Source organism: Populus alba, chromosome 11 (assembly GCF_005239225.2).
Source record: "Populus alba chromosome 11, ASM523922v2, whole genome shotgun sequence".
NCBI classification, from domain to species: Eukaryota; Viridiplantae; Streptophyta; class Magnoliopsida; order Malpighiales; family Salicaceae; genus Populus; species Populus alba.
The window spans coordinates 18,082,736-18,098,988 of NC_133294.1; the positions used below are offsets into that span (position 1 = coordinate 18,082,736).

At 29.2% G+C, this 16,253-nt stretch overlaps 1 protein-coding gene across 1 annotated transcript; it reads left to right on the top strand.

Moving 5' to 3' along the window:
- Nucleotides 1-6,809: 6,809 nt before the first annotated feature.
- Nucleotides 6,810-7,953, top strand: LOC118031308 (flavonol sulfotransferase-like). Its single transcript, XM_073412341.1, has one exon. It carries the CDS (start codon nucleotides 6,861-6,863, stop codon nucleotides 7,695-7,697), a length of 837 nt encoding a protein of 278 aa, XP_073268442.1. The 5' UTR covers nucleotides 6,810-6,860; the 3' UTR covers nucleotides 7,698-7,953.
- Nucleotides 7,954-16,253: the final 8,300 nt, after the last annotated feature.

Here is a 16,253-nt window from a genome sequence, read left to right on the forward strand (position 1 = left end):
TCCTTCTTCTTCTGCTTCTCACTCTGCTTCGTCACTTCCCAGCCTGCTAATGAACAGTGGAGAGTGAATTATAATTCACTCTCCACTGTTCATAACAAGCATGTAAACAGTGGAGAGTGAATCATATTTCATGGCTTATAACGGTTTCCGCCCCAGTGAAAATTTTCAAAAAAATCATTTTGAAAGATTATGATTTCCCGCCTATTTTTCTAATCAATTTTGCTTAATATTAGTTTGTATTTTTTATACTATAAAAATATAAATTCCGACAAAAATTCTGTGTCTTCCCTAAATTTTACCAGGTAGATAAATACTTGAGAGTAAAGGATCACCATGATGATGCCACACATGTGACATAGTAATAAAATGCTTTTTTTTTAATTTATTAATAATATTAGTAATAATAGAAATAATATATTTATAATATTAATAATAATAATAAACATGCTTGATCCAAATTCTTATAGTTTTTAATTTTACCCTTCAAATCAAATTTATAATTTTTCTTTAATAGTAATAGTATTTTTTTTTCAAATTAAATAATAATAATAATAAGTCTGACATTCTATGTTTGATCTAGGTAATTTAAGTTTGATGTCTCTGTCAGACCCAAATTACTTGGGTATGACAACCCGTGCCTGATCTTAATTAACATGGGTATATTATCCATACATAAACCAGAGTGCTTGGTATGGTTGCTTTACCAGATTCAAGCGCTTAATATTTGACAAATATGTCTTACCTCTTTTAGCTGTTTGACAACAATATCATTTTTTAATGCTAGGGTTTAGTGCTAAGGTTTGACATGATATTTATTTTTCTTGAAAAGATAAAAGAAATTTCCTACTCAAAAATTAAGATTCGTACCTCGAAGAACAATTGATATTTATATTAACCCTAAAAAATCTAAATTGAATTATTTTAGTCTTCATTATTCTTTCAATTACAAATATATCTTACATAAAAAACAGTTTTCATCCTCAACTGAATGCTTGCTTAACAAGTTTCTCTGAGAAGAAATAATTAATTTATTATTCTATTCTAATTTATAATGATTTGTACCTTGACAAACTGTAAAAAAATATAAACTGCCAAAGACTGAATTAAGTTATTAGAATTGAGGAAGCGTAATAATGTGAAAGAAAAATGTGAGAGAAGTAAAAAAAATAAAAATTAAAAAAAAACTTTAAAAAAACAATGAATATTATACTCTAAAAAATCCTTAATTATTGGATTGTGTCGTGGAATAGTTACATGTAAACGATTTGCGTGGGATAAGGTGGACCTATAAGAGAAATGCACAGCTGGTTTCCAACCATTTAAAGCTTGTAAAGAAACCACACATATATAAAGAAATCACACAATCACGCTAAAGATTTGCTATCAATATAATAAGAAATAAAATCCAATTGCATCAGCGGACACGGTGATCAATAATATTAAAATACTATAAATTATGGTTTAATTCATTATTTGAGCTTTATGCAATGCAGGGTGACAATGTCAGAAAATCTTGGATGATGGTGAGCGGTGATCAAATTAGAAATATAATAAAACTCCCAAGCCTTTCACTATAGCTATTCATAATGAAAGGCTGAACTATCTTTTTTTTTTTTTTGAGCTATCTTTTTCTTTTTTTTTTTTCAATGCCTTTCAAATTTTTTTTCCTTCTTTCTTTGTTTTTTTTTAATATTTTTTTTTTAATTTAGTTTGTTAAATGTTAATTTTTTATTTAGTTATCAAACTTTCATAACACTGATCATGAGTTAAGAAATTTAACTTGATTTCACGAGTTAACCCGATTTTTTTTGTTTTTTTCTTTTTAATTAATTTTTTTTGTTTACTTTAGTTTTTAATGTTAAATTTCTTTCTATTTAGTTATTTAGATTTTCATAACACATATCCTAGGTTTCAACGGGTTAACTCAGTTAATTATGGTTAACCCGTCCAGCTTTTTTTGTTAATGTTAATTTTTTTTTGATTTCGTTATCATATTTTCATGACACGGATCTCGGGTTTAACACATGTAACATGATTTGACGAGTTAACCTATAATTTTTTTTAATTATTTTTTTTTTGTTTAGTTTAGTTTGTTTAATATTAAATTTCTTTTCTATTTAGTTATTAGACTTTCATAACACATATCTCAAGTTTTACAGGTTAACCTAGTTTTACGAGTTAACCCATCCATTTTTTTTTGTTTTTTTTTTTTTCTTTGTTAATACAAGAATTTTTATTTATTTAGTTATTAGACTTTCATAACATGAATCCCGGGTTTAACGAATTAACCTGGTTCGACAAGGTAACTTGAAGTTTTATTTTTTTTTATTTTTTTTTTCTTTTAATTAATTTTTGTTTTAGTTTAGTTTGTTAATGTTAAATTTCTTTCTATTTAGTTATCAGACTTTCATGACACATATCCCGAGTTTGACGGTTAACCTGGTTTCACATGTTAACCGACGTTAATCTGGGTTAACCCGTCAAATTTTTTTTTCTATTTAGTTATCAAACTTTCATGACGTGAATCCTATGTTTGATAGGTTAACCTGGTTTGAAGGTTAAACCAATTAATTTAGATTGTTTTTCTTTTTTCTTCATTAGTTTTTTTTCTTCTTATAGCTTTTTTTCCTTTTCCTTTTCTTTTTAATTATATATTTTTTTGTTTAATTTAGTTCATTAATATTAAATTTTTTTCTATTTAGTTATAGACTAATGCCTTAGTTTTTTTTTTCTTTTTGTTTTTTTTTACCGTTTTTATGTCTTTGACTCTGGACTGCACAGTGCAGTCCACAATGAAAAGGCTAATAAGTTTTGTTTTTTTTTTGTTTTACTTTTTTTTTTTAAAATTTGGTTTATTTATGTTAATTTTTTTTTCTATTTAGTTATAAGACTTTCATAACATGGATCTCATGTTTGACAGGTTAGCCCAGTTAATTCATATTTTTTTTCTTTTTTTCATTAGTTTTTTTTTCTCCGTATAGGTTTTTCTTCTTCGTTTTTCCCTTTTAACTAAATGTTTTTAATTTAGTCTGTTTGATATTAAAATTCTTTCTATTTAGTTATCATACTTTCATGACACAGATCTCAGTTTGACGGGTTACCCAATTAATTAAGATTTTTTTTTTGTTTTTCTTCCTATAGGTTTTTTTTCTTTTAACCCAGTTAATTTTTTTCTTTTTGCTTTGTTGCCTTTTTTATGCCATTTATGTGGACTGCACATAGTGAAAACCGATGCCTTTTGTTTTTTCTTGTTTTTTTTCTTTTTAATTAATTATTTTCGTTTATTTTAGTTTGTTAATGTTTAATTTTTTTTCTATTTAGTTATCAAACTTCTGGCACGGATCCCTGGTTTTAACATGTTAGCCCAGTTAATTCTGGGGTTAACTCTTCAATTTTTTTTTTCTATTTAGTTATCAAACTTTCATGACAACGAATCCAATGTTTGACGGGTTAACCTGGTTTTGATGGGTTAACCCAGTTAATTCAGATTTTTTTCTTTTTCTTCATTAGTTATTTTCTTCATGTTGATTTTTTTTTCTATGTTTTTTTCTTTTACTTAATCTATTTAATTATTATACTTTTATGATACGATTTTGCAGCTAGACCCATCCAAGGTTATTGGCTTTGCTATTGCAAGCCAAACCCACTTAAACTTGGATCATGCAAGTTTATTATTATTATTATTATTATTATTATAAATATTACTCTTAGGTCAGGTGTTATAGCCAAACTCAAGACTCTTGGGTATAGTTTTGACGAAAGACCTAATATTTTTAGATCTTAGGTTTTTTTTTTTTTATATACAAAAAAAAACTAACACTAGCATATACTAAAAGGGATCAGTGTTTTACTGTGGATTGCATAGTGCAGTCCACAGTAAAACACTAGTGCCTTAGGTTTTTTTTTTTTTTTTTTCAAGTTGTCTTATTTTTTTTTTAGCTGTATTTTTATGCATTTCGAGATTATTTTTTTTGCTTCTTTCTTTGCCTTTTTTTTTTTCTTTTAACATTTTTTTTTAAATTTAGTTTATTAATGTTTAATTTTTTATTTAGTTATCAAACTTTCATGAAACGTTTCTAGGTTTAACGGGGTGAACCTGATTTGACAAGTTAACCCATAAATTGTTTTTTCTTTTTTTTTTTCTTTTTAATTACTTTTTTTTGTTTAGTTTAGTTTGTTAATATTAAATTTATTTCTATTTAGTTATCAGACTTTCATGACAAATATCCCGAGTTTCACGGGTTAATCTAGTTTTTTTCATAAATTTCTTTTTTTTTTTTTCATATATCGTTTTTTTTTTTATTTTCATAAATTTTTTTGTTTAATTAGTTTGTTAATGTTAATTTTTTTTATTTAGTTATTAGACTTTCATAACACAGATCCTAGTTTAACGGATTAGCATGGTTTGAACGAGTTAACTCAATTTTTTTTTCTTTTTAATTAATTTTTTTTTTAGTTCAGTTTTTTAACGTTCACTTTTTTTTTTTTAGTTATCAAACATTCATGACACAAACCCCGGGTTTAATGGGTTAACCTGTTTGACGAGTTACATGAAATTATTATTATTTTTTGCTTTTTTTTTCTTTTTAATTTTTTTTTCATATAGTTTAGTTTGTTAATGTTAAATTTCTTTCTATTTAGTTTTTTTTTAATTAATTTAGTTTATTAATATTAATTTTTTTTCTATGTAGTTCTCCGTGATGCCTTTAGTTTTGTTTTTTTTTTGTGTGTTTTTTATTCTTTGATTATGGACTGCACAATGTAGTCCACAATGAAAAGCTGATGCTTTTTTTTTTTTCTTTCTTTGTTTTTAATTAATTTTTTTCATTTAATTTAAATTGTTAATGTTAAATTTTTTATATTTATAGTTATCAAACTTTCATGACACGGATTCTGGGGTTAACATGTTTGAACGAGTTAGCCTGATTAATTCTAGGTTAGCCCATTAATTTGTTTTTTTCCACCTATTTAGTTATCAAACTTTTACGACGAGAATCTAAGGTTTAACGGTTAACTTGGTTTGAAGGGTTAACTTAGTTAATTCATATATATTTTTTCTTTTTCTTCATTAGGTTTTTTTCTTCCCGTTGGTTTTTTCTTTTAATTAATTTATTTAATTATCACACTTTTACGACATGACCTTATAGCCAAATCCACGTCCCAATGCTATTGGGTCTGTATTGCAGTCAAACCACTTAAATTGGTCGTGCAAGTTTAATGTTATTATTAATATTATAGATATTACTCTTGGGTTAAGGCGTTGCAACCAAAATCTAAGACTCTTTGGGTATAATTTTGTAGAAAAGACCTAACACTTTTAGATCTTAGATTTTTTTTGAAATGTAAAAAATAATTGACCCGTGGCATTGCGCGGGTCATGTAACTAGTATATCAGTAATTTGAGACAACACGCTCTTGAAAGGTAACTAATAACATGACCCGGGTGATCCCTCGAATTAATTTTTTTGTATAAAAAATACCAAAAAAAAACTAAGATCTAAAAGTGTTAGGTCTTTTTGCAAAAACTATATTTAAAAATCTTGGTTTGACTGTAACACCTGACCCAAAAATAATATTTATATATATTAATAATAACATTAAACTTGCATGACCCAGTAGATCTAGCTACAATACCATAGTCAATAGCCTTGGATGTGGTCTGGCTGTAAAGTTGTGTTATAAAAAGTATGATAATTAAATAAATTAATTAAAAAAACCAATAGAAAGAAAAAAAAAAACTAATGAAGAAAAAGAAAAAAAATCTGAATTAACTGGGTTAACTCTTTAAATCAGGTTAACCCGTCAAACCTTGGATTCGTGTTGTGAAAGTTTGATAACTTAATAGAAAAAAAAAAATTGACGAGTTAACCTAGAATTAATTGGGCTAACCCGTCAAACCAGGTTACCTGTTAAACCCGGGATCCATGTCATGAAAGTTTGATAACTAAATAGAAAAAAATTGAACATTAACAACCTAAATTAAATGAAAAAAATTAATTAAAAAGATAAAAAAAAATAAAGCAAACAAAAGACATAAGCTTGTTACTAATGGGAAAAAAGAAAAAAAAATTTGAATCAACTAAGTTAACCTGTCAAATCAGGTTAACCGGTCAAACCTGAGATTCGCTTCATGAAAGTTTGATAATTAAATAGAAAAAAAAATCGACGGGTTAAACAAAAAAAAAAAGAAGAAAACTAACTAAACTAAATGAAAAAAAATTGATTAAAAAGAAAAAAAAACAAAAAAAATAATTTTTGGGTTAACTAGTCAAACCAGGTTAACCCGTCAAACCCGAGATCCGTGTCATGAAAATTTAATAACTAAATAAATTTTTTTTTCACATTAACAAACTAAATTAAACAAAAACAATTCATTAAAAGAAAAAAAAAACACAAAGAAAAAAGCAAAAAAAAAAAAAAAACCCATAAAGGCATAAAAAAAATAAAAATAAAAACAGGATAAAAAACAAAAAAAAAATTAAAAACAAATAAAAGTTAAGAGCACAGTGAAAACGACAGTAATAAATAAAAGGTGTAGGGAAAGCTTTATAATAATAATAATAATAATAATAATTGATGGTGCCAACTGCCAAAAATTAAACCCGCTCTTGACTCGCTACAAATAGCTGCCATGGCCTTTCATCTTTCTATGTTATATTTTCATATTTTACTTTCATGGAATCCTCTTTGTCTTCCTCCCAAATCTTGGATTCTGGTGGAAGTGCAGAGAGGAAAAATGAAGCTAAAAATTACAATGAAGTGATGTCCACCCTTCCAAAAAGTTAAAGGCTTGAGGGGGCGCCTATGATTATTACCTGTACCAAGGCTTTTGGTACGATCCCTTCTTCTTGGCAGGAATCATGTCTGTTCAAGACCGCTTCAATCCTCAATCAACTGATATATTTGTCGCCAGTTCTCCAAAAACTGGCACAACTTGGCTTAAGGCCCTCACTTTTGCTATTCTTACACGATCCCGTTTAAGTGGTTCGACAACTAGTTCTTTACTTGCCAAGATGCCACATGACTGTGTCCCTTTTTTGGAATTTCAGCTTTCTGATCAAAACCCAAGTAATCGGGACTTGGCAATTCCTCTGCTATCTACTCATGTTCCTTACAGTTGTTTACCTAAATCTATCATTTCTTCTAGTTGCAAGATTATTTACATTTGCAGGGACGCAAAGGATGCTTTTGTTTCTTTGTGGTACTTTCTTGCCAAGATGCAAAGGTCGGACAATGTTGAACCTCTTCCTCTGGAGGAGGCTTTTGAGTTGTTCTGCAATGGAATTGCAAATTATGGACCGTACTGGGACCATGTTTTAGGGTATTGGAGAGCAAGCTTGGAGTTCCCTGAGAAGATACTGTTCTTGACATACGAGGAAATGAAGAAAGACACCGCTACTCATGTTAAGAAATTAGCTGAGTTCATGGGTTGTTCCTTCACCTTAGAGGAAGAGGAGGGAGGGGGGGTGCAAAAGATAATAAGCATGTGTAGTTTTGAGGAGTTGAGCAGCTTGGAGGTGAATAAAAATGCGGAGCACCGTACTCCAGGCATATCAAGTCCTATTCAAAATAGTGTATTCTTCAGGAAAGGTGAGATAGGCGACTGGGCAAATCACTTGACACCTGAAATGGGAGCGCGTCTAGATGACATAATGGAGAAGAAGCTCAAGGGTTCAGGCTTGAAGCTGCCCAGGTGACTGTGCCTGGGGTCCCATTTGCTTATGATTATGGCCGAAGTGGGTTTGTCAAAAGCTGTTATCAACATCTCATGAAACAGCAACTGTGTATCCCATCAAATACCCTCCCTGTTCATCTCTTGTATTTCCTAGCGAGTATTCACATTTTGTGAATCATCCATGTCAATAAGCAATATTCTTTTGTGAATCTGTGTTTGTGACTTTCATTGATTTCCTTGCATGCCTGTAAGAATTCAAAATGGGATTCGTTTTTTTTTTTTTTTTTAACACAAGTGCATGCATTCCATTAATTAGTTTGATAAAAAAATAAATTTACTCTAATATATAATATTAGAGTGTTTTCTTCACAGAAATTGCACTGTGTTTTCTTCACAGCTATACATGTTTTAAAAGAACCGAGACAACCATACATGAGGGCGGAGCAAAGACCAACCGAGACAACCATCCATTAAGATTATTGAAATGCAGATCAAATGAACGTAGGCGGCACATCTGCTGAAAGGATCTCGAAATGCCTTGTAATTGGTTAAAATAAAAGATCAAGATCTGTAGGAGAACTCGTGTTTAATTTCCACTCCTAAAATAAGCCCATTTGCCGGCTTCATGTGCAACAGAGGCACATAAAGAATCTGAAAGCAGTTTTTATGCACTTTCAGCAGAATAATTTGACCAGTCAGAATGATTTTTTTTCCCTGACTAGGCTCAGATTACAATCCTTCTTACTTCAAACAAGAACCGATATGTCGAGGGATGGCTTGATTTATACCGGAGATTTTGTTGGAAAATTAAAGAAGCGTGGCTTAATTATACCTTGGATGCTCAAATTGATTACAGGTAAAAAATGACAGAAAGTGAGTTGCAGGGAATGAAAAAGGCATTAGTAAACTCAACACCTTTCAGGGCATCAAACAGAAAAGTCCGACGTTAACTAAATGAGTTCATGGATCTCTTGTCTGAATATAGAAGTGCAGAAACTAAACTTGACCAAAAACCCCCATGCTACCAACTGCATCTAACCAAGCAACAAATCAAATGAATTGTGATCCGGCAGTAAACAGCGAATGCACACTGCCGCAGCAATAGATCATACAAGCTCTGACCAACCGGTGAAAGATCAACAGGACCCTACCCCCATTATAACCAATGAAGCTGCAGCCCATACTCTATTGATAATTATTTTAAATCATGTTTCTTGAAATGTAAAATACATTTCATGGATTAATTTAACTTAATCATGCCAAAAAAATAGGAATTAAAACTGTTTAATTTTTCCACCAAGTAGAAGTACCTAATTGAGAATTTACTTTCTTATCTTTTACCTCAGTTAAGCGGAAGCATGATCATGAGAAGGGATTTGGAAGCTACTTAGATTAGGCTCTTCTCTGAGTCTTGAAAAGCAAAACCAATGGAGACGTGATTGCGCACTCCCTGAGCTATATAAAACAGAGTAAGTGGCTGCAAACAAATGTCAACACCACTTCAGGTCCTGAAAAATTAAAGCATTGAGACATAAAAGGTGACCTAACCTAGGCAAATTACTACTTGTTCCAGCCTCCGGTGTCTACATGGTAAGGGAATAATTCCTTCAAGAATGCAGAGCCCAAAATCATAACAGTCATGCCTGTACAGGAAAGACCATGCTGCATCTATGCCATAAGATAATTATACTTGCAATACAACTATAAATGAGATGGTGCAGTGTGGAAGGATAGTACAGTCTGGAAGGCAAGATGTTACATCAATTGATCTTATTATAATACTGTGAAATATGATCAGGACAAAAAAAAATAAAGAAAGAAAGAGCTGTTTATTTCACAATGATATGATGCTTCTTTTCACGTGGAATCTTTGTTAAAGACTTGTTGAAAATGCCAAATTATGATCCACCTTTGGCTGTGTCAAATGCATGGGTAGGTTTCACTGTATTATAGATGTACTTATATAGGAAATACTGTCTACATACTTTTATGTGGTAACCTTCATCATTGCTATTGTATATTGCCCTACACACACACACATATATATATATAGAAAGAGTTGGCTAATCATTAGGTTAAGCTTTCTAATTATTCTCAACTTGGTATTAGCCCTTCTTTTCTTTGTTAGAAGCAACATGATCAACTTATTTTGAGTGTTTTGCTCTCATCTCTCTCTCTCTCCGTGGATGTGATGCATCTCGTGGTAGATTGTTCTACCTCGCATTGTATTTGGCGCACTCTTGAGAAAGCGCTTACTTCATAGCTCTTTTAAGACATACAGTAAGGTGACTCATCGGTTAGTCTATACATGCAGCAAGCCATATCGTTATTTGATGAATTGGCTTCTGCTGGTCGCCCCATGTCTCTTGAAGACTTCAATATTTATGTGTTTCATAGCCCATTGATTGCCCTAGTTTTTCCTGTGTTTTATATCCCTTTCTTTTGACGCTTTATTTTTTTCTTGGCCAAAATTCTAAATTAATGTTTAAAATTTAGATACTAATTATATAACATAAATGTTTTTTTATTTTTAACATCACAACATTAAAACAATCTAAAATTATAAAACAAATTAAAATAATAAGATTCAAAGAAGTGTGGCGTAATTATACCTTGGATGCGCAAATTGAATAAAAATGACAGAAAGTGAGTTAAAGGGAATGAAAATGGCATTAGTAAACTCAACACCTTTCAAGGCATCGTTCCTTGGTTTGCTCCCTTTTATTTCTTATTTTGTTTTTCCTGCCATTGTCTAATGTTTTCTAGTTCCCAGTCTGGTCTCTGCATATTCTCCGGCAATGGCATCAAACATAAGAATTAATAAAATAAGATATAATATTTGTTTTAATTTATAAATCAAAACCTGTATAATTTAGTTTTATTTCAAATAACTTACTATGAATATATAATAATCTTTGTATAAGGTAAAATGTTTTGAGCAATATCAAATTGAGTCAAAGCAATGAAGTTAATTCCATATTCATAATGTATCCATCACTTTAATGTTGATGGTCATTATACCTATCAAATACAAACATACAAGGTATATAAGATACATTAGCTACAACGAAGCTTTATTTATGTTTGATAAACATTGAAATAAATAAAATAATAATAAAAAATAGTTCTTACATATTTATTTTAATTATGCTCATCATTCTTTCATAGAATAGAAATCATCGATTATCATATCAGTTCTTCTTATTTTATTCATGGTTCAACCTAAAATCAAAACATATATCATAAGAAAAATTGATAATTTTAGTGGCTCTGCTAAAAACAACATAAAAAAATCAAATTCATAATAAAAACAAACCAATAAAATATATCTAATTAATTAGAAAAAAAATCACTATAACAAGAATTAAAAAAAAAATTGGTAGAATTAGTAGATCTGAGGGAAAAAAAAGGAGAAAAAAAGGTAGAATTATATATGTAAAAAAATCATCAAATTATTAACAAATATCTCAAAACAAAACAAAAATAGATTTTAAATTTAAGTTACATTGTTTTGTTTGATGAAAGATAAATTAATTGGTGGCTTTGCTTTAATTTTTTTTGTAGAAAAATTTTGCTCACGATTTGTGTTCTTATTTTTGTTTTTGATCGGTTGCAGGATTTATATTAGGGTAAATTAGTGGCTCTGTTTTTTATTTCACAAAGTATTGCTTTTATATTGTTTTCTTTCCACGTAGGTCAAGAATAAATTCAAACAAAATGTCACACTTAATTTAAGGCTCACCTCTTTAAAATAAAAAAAATATAACTCTTTCTTATACCTAATTACCCAATAATAAAAAACATTATATATCTTGCAGGGAGCCCAGGCCCTGCTTGCCCCCTTGTTTTCGCCCCTGACTAAATGAGTTCATGGATGTCTGAATATAGAAATGCAGAAACTAACCTCGACCTAAAACCCCTGTTAACCACCTATCGCAGCTTGGCACTATTGGCATTGCCAACAATTATGAGAGTCAATGGACAAATAAGGATACACGAGATTCTTGGAGAAAAAAGGATGGAGACTCTCACAATCTAGCCTCAATTACTTGAGAGAGGTTGAATGATCTTGAAGCTCTAACGCCAATATGTTCAAACCAAGATGACAATCCAATCAAGCCTATAAATTCGGCAAGTTTACACTTACAGTAACTCTGCATTGTAGTTCAGCAAACTTAAAGGGATTCTCTGCTGTCAAATTCCATATTATCAAGCTATCATCGTAACAAACTCATCTATCATAAAGTTATCATCATAATAAATCAGCAGTGTCATCAACCAGATTTCATGGGATTTTTTCCTTTTATTTTATAGCTGAATCATTATATCTTATTAGTTTAAATACTTCACTTGTACAGGCTAGTTGTTCTCGTTGAATACAAGAAGAACAGAAACTGAATATTCATTTGCAAAAACACTTTGTCAGCTTAGTTTATTTTTTTCTTTAACCCCCATGCTACCAACTACATCTCAACAAGCCACAAATCAAATGAATTGTGATAAGTTAGTAAACAGTGAATGCACACTGCCCTAGCAATAGATCATACAAGCTCTGACCAACCGGTGAAAGATCATCAGGACCCTACCCCCATTATAACCAATGAAGCTACAGCCCATACTCTATGTCTCTATTGGTAATTATTTTTTAAAAATTTTATTTTGTAATATTATATTAATTTTAAATATATTATTTTTTTGTTTTTTATTTTACATTAAATTATTTTATAGTTGAGTTTCATTGTTCAATTAGTTTACGATAACTTTTTTTTACATCTTTTATTTACATGAATAATTATTTAATTAAATAAAATATTTATTATAAAAAACTGAATTATTAAACATGATTGGGTATATGGCTTGTCAAGTCAAATATATTAATTAAATAAACATATAGGCATTTAAATTTATGATTTTTTTATATAAATAAAAGTATAGGGCCACCGTTGACATTGATTACTTTGAATAATTTTAATTTATAGTCATTTAAAATTAATACATATCTTTATGAGGATAATTTTAGATTATTTCTCTCTCTCTCTCTCTCTCTCTCTCTCTATTTTATTTTTTTGGTTTTCAAAATAGTTGACATTTTTGTTTAGATAATAAGCTCAAGTGTTTTTTGTTAGATTATTTTAAATCATGCATGTTTCTTGAAATGTCATAAATATTTCATGGATTAATTTAACTTAATCCTGCCAAAAGAATAGGAATTAAAAACTGTTTGATTTTTGCATGAAGTAGAAGTATCTAATTGAGAATTAACATTTTTGGATGCCTCGTGTATCCACTTCGTTTACCGTTTATGATTTATTTTTATGTGTTGTTAGATTTGTTTTATTTTTATTTTTTTGTCTCCTCTCTACTTGTATTTTGTGCAGAGTAAGAGGAAAAAAAAAAACATTAAAAAGTAAAACAAAATAACCCCTAGTGTACCGCTTAATGTGGCTGAATACTACTCTATCTCAATCTTATTCACTACTTTGTCAATGCAAACTACATTTTTCCTTATTTTATATCCCTTTCTTTTGATATATTTCTTCTTTTATGCCCCTTTTTTTTGGAATAAATTCTTTTATGCCCCTTTCTTTTGGTATATCTCTTCTTTGTATCTTTTGGTGTTAATCACTTTGCTGAATGCCTCTGTTGATATCTTTTATAACTCACTACATTGATTTGAACAATGAAAATATTTCCTGCAAAAAATAAAATAAAATGGAGAAGGCATTTTGATTTCATCTTCAATTTTTCTGTATGTCTTCTTATTTCGGGTTTTTAAAACACAATCATGCTTTGAGTTTTCCAGGTTCTTTTCAGAAAGATTTGATATATCATATAATATGAAGAATATTAAATTAGTGAAAAACTTGATTTTATTCAACATTATAATTCGAGGTGCTATAATAATGTGAAAAATGTCACAAAAATAGATGATGGCGACCGCATAACAATAATTACAGACATCACGTGGAGCACTTTCATCATCATTATTATTGGTGCAATATTAATATTTGATGTATTATTTTTTTAATTGTTAAGACTTTTTAGGTTGTGAAAAGTCCAAGATGAAGTCTAATAAAGTAAATATAATTTTTGACCTCGAGAAATTTTTTTGCATACAATTTTAAAAACTTTGTTTGTTATAGGTTAAAATTTTCAAGATTTTTGAAGATCGGAAAGAACTTCAAATAAGGATGTAAAGTTATTATGAGATAGGACTTTTTTTTCTATTTATATTAGGAATTTTAATTTTATTAGTATTTTATTATTTAAAAATCCTAATGATAAATTGATTCTATTAGCTAGACAAGTTTTTAAATATAAATTATTTTTCTATACAAAAATTTAAATCTAGAACTAATATAAATAAAAATGTTTAGTTTATTTTTTGTTCGAGGAGCGTATTATTTTTTATTTTTTTATAAATATTTAGAGATTTTCTTTATTTCATTATAGTGTTAGAACTATAACTTTAAGGTTTGAGTGTTTGGAACAATGGTAGTGATTATTTTTCAAAGTATTTTTTACTTGAAAATACATCAAAATAATATTTTTATTTTTTTTTAAAATTTTTTCTTGACATCAACACATTAAAACAATCCAAAAATATTGAAAAATTAATTTGAAGAAAAAAATCAAAATTTATAAAAAACCCTGGTTAAAGTGTTGTACCAAAAAACCCTCTTAGTTTTATCTTCATTTTTAAAAAATAATTCTTAACATTAACCTATCAAAACAATTTAAAAATATTAAAATATTAATTTTAAAAATTAAAATTTTAGAAAAGTCTGGTTAAAATATTTACTTTTTAAAAATTTAAATTTTAGGTAGGTGTGCTGCGTAAATCAGCTCTCAACTTGCTACAAATAGCTGCTACGTACAATTCCCTTTCTTTAATATTTTATTTACACCATTCTACATAATATTTTCTTCTATACATTCATGGAACCCTCTTCTCCTTCCACACAAATCCAGGATTTTGGTAAAACTACCGGGAGAAAAAATGTGTATTGTTAATTTAGAGCATTGAGTAAGAGGAACTTTATTGTAATGAGTATTATCTTTTTTTTTTTTTTGATTTACGTGAGTGTCCGGGCCAGCTTGTGCGCACCACGACTAATCTCACGGCTCACTGAACATCCTGCAAACCCAGTGAACATGTAAGGCACCGCGGGGGTGACAGACGTGCACAGTGAGGTTTGAACCCAGGATGCAGAGGAAGGGAACAAGTCCCTTCAACCGCTGGACCAAGACCTCAAGAATATTATTTTTTTATTGGTACTTGTCACGATTATCTTTTTCAGACCTGGGTGGGTTATATCTTTGGAGTTTGAAATTACTGCTCCGAAACGACATCACCCATTATTTATGGGATCTTGCACAAACATCGAACTAGCTAGTTTTGGAAAAAAAAAAATGTATTGGTCTTGCGTTGGATGCTAACAAAGTTTTTTCTTCTTTTATTTCAATCAAAATATTGAGAGTCTTAATTATGGGCCTCTGTTGATATCTTTTATAACTCACTACATTGATTTGAATATTGAAAATGTTTCCTTTTTGAAAAACAAAATGGGGAAGGCATTTTGATTTTATCTTCAATTTTTCTATATAGATGTCTTCTTGTTTCTAAATATAGGGCTTTTAAAGCACAATCATGCCTTGAGATTTCGAGGTTCTTTTCAGAAAGATTGGATATCTCATATAATATGAAATAAAATCTATTCGTATCAGCGGGCAAATGGTCAAGAATATTAAATTAGTGTAAAACTTGATTTAATTCAAACATTATAATTCGAGGTACTATAATAATGTGAAAAAAATGTTACAAAACTAGATGATGACGAACACATATCAATAATTCGAGACATAAGATTGTTTGGTCTCTTTTTTTCCTTGTCTTCTCATGTTGAATATGTGTGTGTGTATGAGATCCACCTCCGCGTGTCAAAGCATGGCGATGTTCCAAGCAGAGCCAATATCCATTATGTAAAATCTTCAAGTGAGAAATACTAATATATATCAATTGGTTCGATATAGCTAATCTTTGCTTTTAATTATTTATTTTTGTATTTTTAATTGTTTTGAAATTTTAAAAAATAAAAAATATATTATTTTAATATATTTCTAAACAAATTTTTAAAATAACCAATATTAAATAACAATACGATATTAACATATACCTTTGGACGATGGTGAACAAGTATTTGAAATCTGAGACATCACGTTCTCGAATGGAAATCGTTGATAGTGCCAAGAATTAAGCAGCCCTAAACTTGTCAACATGATTCTATAATAAGAAATAGTTTCTAGTCTAGAAATGCGATCTACTACGTAATTGCTTGTTTTGGGGTTATGGTTTAATCTATTTTTTTATAAAAATAGATTTAAAACACAATCACGCTAAAGATGTGATATCGAATATAATATGAAACAATACCCAATTGCATCAGCCGACATGTGATCAATACTATTAAAATACAGTAAATTTTGATTTAATTCAATTATTATAGCTTGAGGCAGCGTGACAATGTGAAAGAAAATGTCAGGAAATCTTGGATGATGGTGATCAAATATCAGCAAT

What these genes read in the sequence shown, in the direction of transcription:
- LOC118031308 (XM_073412341.1), top strand. Translation starts at nt 6,861, where the DNA reads ATGTCTGTTCAAGACCGCTTCAATCCTCAATCAACTGATATATTTGTC.